At 48.9% G+C, this 8,939-nt stretch overlaps 1 protein-coding gene across 1 annotated transcript in view; it reads left to right on the top strand.

Annotated features, from left to right (window-relative positions):
• The first annotated feature begins 2,259 nt into the window (after window positions 1–2,259).
• tspan15 (tetraspanin 15) overlaps window positions 2,260–8,939 on the top strand; it is a 41,582-nt gene continuing 34,902 nt past the window's right edge. Inside the window, exon 1 of the mRNA XM_055647301.1 lies at window positions 2,260–2,412. Within this exon, the coding sequence (XP_055503276.1) occupies window positions 2,317–2,412 (96 nt within the window). The 5' untranslated portion in view covers window positions 2,260–2,316. The remainder of the gene's footprint in view (window positions 2,413–8,939) is intronic.

Here is an 8,939-nt window from a genome sequence, read left to right as displayed (position 1 = left end):
TGAATGAGTGGTAGACAAAAAAGTAACGATGAGAATGGAAACAGGCCATAGTTAGCTGTTTGTTGGGTGAAAACGAGAAGCTAGTGCAATTAAAGTGTCTGGCAATCGGAGGTCAGGTGGGTCCAGGCGGGCTGAGCGAAGGTGTTCAGCGAAACCATCGCCCAGTCTACGTTTGTTCTCGCCGATGTATAAAAGTCCACATCTTGAACAACGGATACAGTAGATGAGGTTGGAGGAGGTGCAGGTGAACGAACCTCTGCCTAACCTTAAGGGATATGTCGGGGTCCCTGGACAGAGTCAAGGGAGGAGGTATAGCGAGGTGCAGCCGCCTTTTATGGGGCGACTATTTACATACCTTGAGTACACAAGCAAAGAGTTTCACTGCACCATATCACATGTGACAATAAAATATTCCATTCCATTGTGGGGAGTTTTAACTTTCCCAATATATAATGGGATTGCCATAGTGTCAATGGCTTATACAGGGGGGGATTGTCAAATGAGTTCAGGAAAACTTCCTCTGGCAATATTTAGAGTTATGACATCTTGGACTACTCCTTGTCATTCTACTTACTCAATGAAGCATCAACATCTCATCGTTTACCAATAATCTCACCTGTAGCCTGGAGCATTGAGCTGCCAATTCCCCATCCTCCCTTAACCAGGTTTCTGTAATGGCCACGATGTCCCAGCCGAACGTACCTAACCACGACTAATGCAATTCAATCCAATGGCCATTCCTCGCTCCCTGCTGCTGTTCTCCTGCTCATCCAGACCACTGAACCTTCCTTTCATCTCCTCCCATGCAGACCACCAGCATCTTACCTGCCTGTGTCCAGCATTGGACCCCAGGCCATTTCTTGGACACTCTTCCTGCACCCCGTTTCCTTGCCCACTCACGTCAAGTCAAGTCCACTTTATTTGTCACATGCACATTCAGATTCAAACTTTATTCAGGATCAAACGTTATTGTCATTGTGCAGTGTACAAGTACAGAGACAACGAAATGCAACTAGCATCTCACCTAGAAGTGCAAACACAGAATAATGGAACAGTAATATACATATATATATATGTGTATATACAGTAGCAGTAGTGCAATTTTCAGGGGGGGGGGGGGGGGGGGGAGATCAGTCACTGGGGGAAGGAGTGTCCGAGGGGGGGAGGGGTGGGGGGAGATGACTGACAATCACCAAGGTGCGGAGTTAAGTAGAGTAACCGCCGCAGGGAAGAAGCTGTTCCTGGACCTGCTGGTCCGGCAACGGAGAGACAGACCTGTAGCGCCTCCCAGGTGGGAGGAGGGTAAACAGTCTGTGGTTGGGGTGAGAGCAGTCCTTGGCGATGCTGAGCGCCCTCCGCAGACAACGCTTGCTCTGGGCAGACTAAATGGAGGGGAGTGAGGAACCGGCAGTTTTCACCACCCTCTGCAGTTGCTAGCTCACCCTGGTCACATACACATACAAGGTGTACAGTGAAATGAAAGTGGCAACGCCTGTGGATTGTGCAAAACAATAGAACAACAGAACAGACCCAGTATTTACATTTTTAAAAAAAGCCACAACAGTAAACGAGTCCCAGGTGAGATCAGAGTTTACAATCCTGACGGCCTGTGGCAAGAAACCCCGCCTCGTCCTCTCTGTTTTCGCAGGGTGACAGCGGAGGCGCTTGCCTGACCGTAGCAGCTTGAACAGTCCGTTGCTGGGGTGGTGGTGGGGGGGTTCCTACATGATCTTGCTGGCTCTGGATCTGCACCTGCTTCCTTCCTCCCTCCCCTTTTCTCGACACACCCTTCCTTGGATCACTCTTCCTTGGCCCACTCCTGTAGAAACAGGGAACTGCAGATGCTGGTTAATACAAACAAAAAGCACACAAAGTGCTGGAGTAACTCCACAGGTCAGACAGGGTCTGAAGGAGGGTCTCAACCTGAAGCATCGCCTATCCACGTTCTCCAGAGATGCTGCCTGACCTGCTGAGTTACTCCAGCACTTTGTTTCCTATTGCCCCACTCTTCTTCCTTCAACCCCTCTTATCTGGGACCCTATAAATCTCGAACCCTCTGGCCCTCTCTCACACTCTGCAAGGGGCGAGGGAGGTCCCCGCCGCCCTGAAGCTGAGCTACAGGTGGAGGGCGCTCCGCTCCGCTCCCCCTGCGGGAGCTCCCGGGCCCCGGCGTTGACTGGGCGGCCGTGGCGTCAGTCAGGAGCGGGCGGCTCGCCGCTTGGTAGATGTGCGGAGACGGGGCGGGTCGGGCTCAGATGAAGCAGGAAGCGGTGTCCGGGTCGGGTAGGGTGGGGTGTGGTGTGGTCCGCCGGCGGGATGGCGAAGCAAGCCGTGGGGTCGCGCAACCTCTGCCGCCGCCTCAACTACATCTGTGTCAAGTTCACCCTGATCACCTACGCGACCGTCTTCTGGGTGAGTGTCAACTGGCAGAGGCGCATTAAGCCAAATGAGGGCAGTATAACTTGGGAGAGGGAGGAGGGAGGAGGGATAAGGGATAAGGGATAGAGAGGAGCGGAGGGATAGGGAGGAGAGAGGGAAGATGTAGAAAGGAACTGCAGATAGACACAAAATGCTGGAGCAACTCAGCGGGGAAGGCGGACTGGTGGGTTCGATCCTGACCTCGGGTGTTGTCTGTACGGAGTTTGCACGTTCTCCATGTGACCGCGTGGGTTCCCTCCAGGTGCTCCGAGTCTGAACACTGGTTCTGACCCAAAACAGTCATCAATATTTCTTCTCTCCAGAGATGCTGCTTGCCCCACTGAGTTACTGCAGCGTTTTGCATTTTTCTTCGGTGTAAACCAGCATCCACAGTTCTGTCGTTAAACAGCTTCGGGACATGGGGAGAGTCTGGAGCACCACACGGTCACAGGGAGAAAGTGGAAACTCGTGTTCCAGGAGCAGAATAAGACCTTTCGGCCCATCAAGTCTACTCCGCCTTTCAATCATGGCTGATCTGAGGGATAAAATTGGTCCATTAGAGAGTCAGAGTGGACAGCTAACAATTGAACAATTTCTTTTCTTCGGTATTCACCAAGGAGAAGGATATTGAATTATGTGAGGTAAGGGGAACAAGTAGAGTAGCTATGGAAACTATGAGATTCAAAGAAGAGGAAGTACTGACACTTTTGAAAAATATAAAAGTGGATAAGTCTCCAGGTCCGGACAGGATATTCCCTAGGACATTGCGGGAAGTTAGTGTAGAAATAGCAGGGGCTATGACAGAACTATTTCAAATGTCATTAGAAATGGGAATAGTGCCGGAGGATTGGCGTACTGCGCATGTTGTTCCATTGTTTAAAAAGCGGTCTAAGAGTAAACCTAGCAATTATAGACCTGTTAGTTTGACGTCAGTGGTGGGCGAAATTAATGGAAAGGATACTTAGAGATAATATATATAAGCATCTGGATAAACAGGGTCTGATTAGGAACAGTCAACATGGATTTGTGCCTGGAAGGTCATGTTTGACTAATCTTCTTGAATTCTTTGAAGAGGTTACTCGGGAAATTGATGAGGGTAAAGCAGTGGATGTTGTATATATGGACTTCAGTAAGGCCTTTGACAAGGTTCCTCACGGAAGGTTGGTTAAGAAGGTTCAATTGTTGGGTATTAATGGTGGAGTAGCAAGATGGATTCAACAGTGGCTGAATGGGAGATGCCAGAGAGTAATGGTGGATGGTTGTTTGTCAGGTTGGAGGCCAGTGACTAGTGGGGTGCCACAGGGATCTGTGTTGGGTCCACTGTTGTTTGTCATGTACATCAATGATCTGGATGATGGTGTGGTAAATTGGATTAGTAAGTATGCAGATGATACTAAGATAGGTGGGGTTGTGGATAATGAAGTAGATTTTCAAAGTCTACAGAGAGATTTATGCCAGTTGGAAGAGTGGGCTGAAAGATGGCAGATGGAGTTTAATGCTGATAAGTGTGAGGTGCTACATCTTGGCACGACAAATCAAAATAGGACGTACATGGTAAATGGTAGGGAATTGAAGAATGCAGGTGAACAGAGGGATCTGGAAATAACTGTGCACAGTTCCCTGAAAGTGGAATCTCATGTAGATAGGGTGGTAAAGAAAGCTTTTGGTGTGCTGGCCTTTATAAATCAGAGCATTGTGTATAGAAGTTGGGATGTAATGTTAAAATTGTACAAGGCATTGGTGAGGCCAATTCTGGAGTATGGGTGTACAATTTTGGTCGCCTAATTATAGGAAGGATGTCAACAAAATAGAGAGAGTACAGAGGAGATTTACTAGAATGTTGCCTGGGTTTCAGCAACTAAGTTACAGAGAAAGGTTGAACAAGTTAGGGCTTTATTCTTTGGAGCGCAGAAGGTTAAGGGGGGACTTGATAGAGGTCTTGAAAATATGAGAGGGATAGACAGAGTTGACGTGGATAAGCTTTTCCCACTGAGAGTACGGAAGATTCAAACAAGGGGACATGACTTGAGAATTAAGGGACAGATGTTTAGGGGTAACATGAGGGGGAACTTCTTTACTCAGAGAGTGGTGGCTGTGTGGAATGAGCTTCCAGTGAAGGTGGTGGAGGCAGGTTCGTTTTTATTATTTAAAAATAAATTGGATAGTTATATGGACGGGAAAGGAATGGAGGGTTATGGTCTGAGCGCAGGTATATGGGACTAGGGGAGAATACGTGTTCGGCACGGACTAGAAGGGTCGAGATGGCCTGTTTCCGTGCTGTAAATTGTTATATGGTTATATCTATCTTTCCATCTCAACCCTCAGAGGGCGGTGGAGGCCGGTTCTCTGGATACTTTCAACAGAGAGCTAGATAGGGCTCTTAAAGATAGCGGAGTTAGGGGATATGGGGAGAAGGCAGGAACGAGGTACTGATTGGGGATGACCAGAATGGTGGTGCTGGCTCGAAGGGCCGAATGGCCTACTCGTGCACGCATTGTCTATCATTCCCGATGTAGGGGGAGTCCAGAACCAGGGGTCACAGTTTAAGAATAAGGGGTAGACCATTTAGGACGGAGATGAGGAAAATATTTTCACCCAGAGAGTTGTGAATCTGTGGAATTCTCTGCCACAGAAGGCAGTGGAGGCCAATTCTCTGGATGTTTTCCAGAGAGAGTTGGATTTAGCTCTTAGAGCTAATGGAAGCAAGCGATATGGGGAGACAGCAGGAACGGGGTACTGATTTTGGATGATCAGCGATGATCATATTAAATGGCAGTGCTGGCTCGAAGGGCCGAATGGCCTACTCCTGCATCTATTTTTTTTAATGTTCTGATCAAAAATTTTGTTTAATTCAACCTTAACAATGCCCATTAACTTGGCTTCCACAGCCCATCCCTGGCAATGGATTCCACAGATTCACTGCCCTCTGACTAAAGACAACTTCTCACAGGATTGGATTGTGAGGCAGCTGCCCCATTGTGGCCGTTCTATTTGAGGGGTTTGGCAGATGTTTAAAGATTTGAGGTCTGGTGGTGGGTGTATGTTCTGTACAGGGGGTAGTTCAGGCTGGGACTATCCCATCGTTTAAGTAAGGGTTAGACAGGTACATGGATAGGACAGGTTTGGAGGGATATGGACCAAGCGCAGGCAGGTAGGACTAGTGTAGCTGGGACATTGTGGGCGGTGTGGGCAAGTTTCCACACTGTATCACTCTATGATTAACTAAGCACCTATCAGAAAAACCTGTGTTTTTTCGAATGGTGAAAGATTGGTTGGTGACAAAAATCCAAGGCCACAGCTGGTACACTGTGTGCACAGTCACCGCAGTCAACATAACTGGTGGAGCATTGAGGGTGCAGATGGTATCTGCAATTGCCTTTATTGTGGGAACAAGAAATTTGATCGCAAGAATAATGAAGTCCTACAGCAATTGCAAAAAAGGCTTCGATGAAACTGCACTGGTATTATTATGCAGAGCGGCACGGTGGTGCAGCGCTTGGAGCTACTGCCTTACAGCGGCAGAGACCCGGGTTCGATCCTGACTGCGAGTGCTTGTCTGTACGGAGTTTGCACGTTCTCCCCGTGGCCTGCGTGGGCTTTCTCCGACTTCTTTGGATTCCTCCCACATCCCAATGTCATCCAGGCTTGCAGGTTGATTGGTTTGGCATATGGATCTAAAATTGTGTGTAGAGTAGTGTTACTGTGCAGAGATCCCTGGTCGGTGTGTGGACTCGGTGGGCCGAAGGGCCTGTCTTCATGCTGTATCTCTAGACTAAACATAAACTAGGCTAATTTGTTTTGGGCCGTTGCTGGTACACTGTGTGCAGTTCTGGTGGCCATCGTTTTGGAAGGACATGATGGCAGTGGGGAGGAAACAGAGGAGATTCACCAGAATGTTGCCTGGGATAAGACATTCCACAAACATAGAAAATAGGTGCAGGAGTAGGCCATTCGGCCCTTCGAGCCTGCACCGCCATTCAATATGATCATGTTTCCATGCTGTATGACTCTGTGAGTGTAGATGGGACATGTTGGTCAGCATGGGTAAGTTGGGCTGAAGGGCCTGTTTCCATGCTGTATGACTCTGTGAGTGTAGATGGGACATGTTGGTCAATATGCGCAAGGTGGGCCGAAGGGCCTGTTTCCATGCTGTACGACTCTCCATGGCTCCGTCTATTGGAAATATGGGCAGTTAATTGCAATTGTATTCTTTACAATTGTCTAAAAATAGAGAACATCGCCATTGCAGGTTTGTTTTAAATGCGATGCCAGGTATCTGGGCATGCGCTACGCCAGGTCAGTGTGTTCTACGCAAGATTCCTGCATCTGCCAGTTCCGTGTGGCTGCAAAGTATCTGGAAGTGATTGTTGACCGACCAATGGAAAAAAAACCCTGCAAGGTACAGAGGTTGTAAGCAACACATTGGCACAGAAATTGGACCAAAATGTTCTTCAGTAACATCCACGTTTTGTTTTCTTGAGTAGATTTGCATTCACTTCCAGATACTTTACAGACACAAGGAACTGCAGAAGCTGGAATCTTGCATAGAGCACAATGGGCTGGAGTAGTGCAAACGTCCAGCTACTCTATAGACACAAGGAACTGCAGATGCTTTTTTTATTTTTTAAAGACACAGAGTGGTGCAGCGGTAGAGTTGTTGCCTTAAAGCCCTGTCCCACGGTACGAGTTCATTCCAAGAGCTCTTCCAAGTTAAAAAAAAAAAAATCAAACTCGTGGTAAGCACGGTGTATAGAAACATAGAAAATAGGTGCAGGAGTAGGCCATTCGGCCCTTCGAGCCTGCACCGCCATTCAATATGATCATGGCTGATCATCCAACTCAGTATCCCGTACCTGCCTTCTCTCCATACCCCCTGATCCGCTTAGCCACAAGGGCCACATCTAACTCCCTCTTAAATATAGCCAATGAACTGGCCTCAACTACCCTCTGTGGCAGAGAGTTCCAGAGATTCACCACTCTCTCTGTATGTACGTAGCGGGTACGTCGGAGCTCGGGGACGTCTCTTAGCGGCTCGTAACGCTAACGGCAGGTACTCGGGAAGACTCGCTAACGGCAGGTACTCGGGAAGACTCGTGACGATTTTTCAACGTGTTGAAAAATGTCCACGAGAGCCCCGAGTACCGACGAGCGGCCATTACCGCAAATCTACGAGTTCGAATCGGGGCAAACTCGGGAGAGCTCTTGGAATGAGCTCGTACCGTGGGACAGGGCCTTTACAGCGCCAGGGACCTGGGTGCGATCCTCTGTACAGAGTTTGTATGTTCCCCCTGTGACTGTGTGGATTCTCTCCAGGAGCTCCGGTTTCATCCCACGCTCCGAAGACGTTCAGGTTTGTAGTTTATAATTGGCTCCGTTAAAATTGTAAGTTGTCCCTAGTGTGTAGGATAGTGTTAATGTGTCGGGATCACTGGTCGCCATCGACTCGGTGGGCTCTGGTAAAGATTGTAAATTGTCCCTAGTGTGTAGGGTAGTGCTAGTGTATGCAATTTGTTGGAACGACCTCCTTGGCTCTGGATGCTGACACATTGGTGAGTTGATTAGTAGAGAGGTACAGCGTGGAAAGAGGCCCTTCGTCCCACCCGCCATCACCTGTACACTAGCACCATCCGACACACCAGGGGCAATTTCCGGATGCCAGTTATGCCCCTGTCCCACTTGGGAAACCTGAACGGAAACCTCTGGAGACTTTGCGCCCCACACAAGGTTTCTGTGCGGTTCCCGGAGGTTGCAGGTGGTTGCCGGAGGTTGCAGGTGGTTGCCGGAGGTTGCAGGTAATGGAAGCGGGTAGGGAGACCTCCGGGAGGGGCGCAAAGTCTCCAGAGGTTTCCGTTCAGGTTTCCCAAGTGGAACAGGGGGCCTAAACCTGCCAACCTGCAAGTCTTTGGAAAGTGGGAGAAAACCGGAGCACCCGGAGAAAACCCACAGGGAGAACGTACAAACTCCACGCAGAGAATGCTCGCAGTCAGGATCGAACCCGGGTCCGTGGCGCCGTGAGGCAGCAACTCTACCACTGCGCCGCCATGCCACCCTAACCTTCTGACATGGGAGAGGGGAGAAGCTGTGATGACCAGGGATTTAACCATGTAACCATATAACAATTACAGCACGGAAACGGGCCATCTCGGCCCTTCTAGTCCGTGCCGAACACTTATTCTCCCCTAGTCCCATATACCTGCGCTCAGACCATAACCCTCCATTCCTTTCCCGTCCATATACCTATCCAATTTATTTTTAAATGATAAAATCGAACCTGCCTCCACCACTTCCACTGGAAGCTCATTCCACACAGCTGAGTAAAGAAGTTCCCCCTCATGTTACCCCTAAACTTCTGTCCCTTAATTCACATCATGTCCTCTAGTTTGAATCTTCCCTACTCTCAATGGGAAAAGCTTATCCACGTCAACTCTGTCTATCCCTCTCATCATTTTAAAGACCTCCATCAAGTCCCCCCTTAACCTCCTGCGCTCCAAAGAATAAAGACCTAACTTGTTCAACCTTTC

The sequence above is a fragment of the Leucoraja erinacea genome, chromosome 15, assembly GCF_028641065.1.
Source record: "Leucoraja erinacea ecotype New England chromosome 15, Leri_hhj_1, whole genome shotgun sequence".
NCBI classification, from domain to species: Eukaryota; Metazoa; Chordata; class Chondrichthyes; order Rajiformes; family Rajidae; genus Leucoraja; species Leucoraja erinaceus.
The sequence above is the reverse complement of the archived record's forward strand: the minus strand, read 5'-3'. Positions and strand labels throughout refer to the sequence as shown.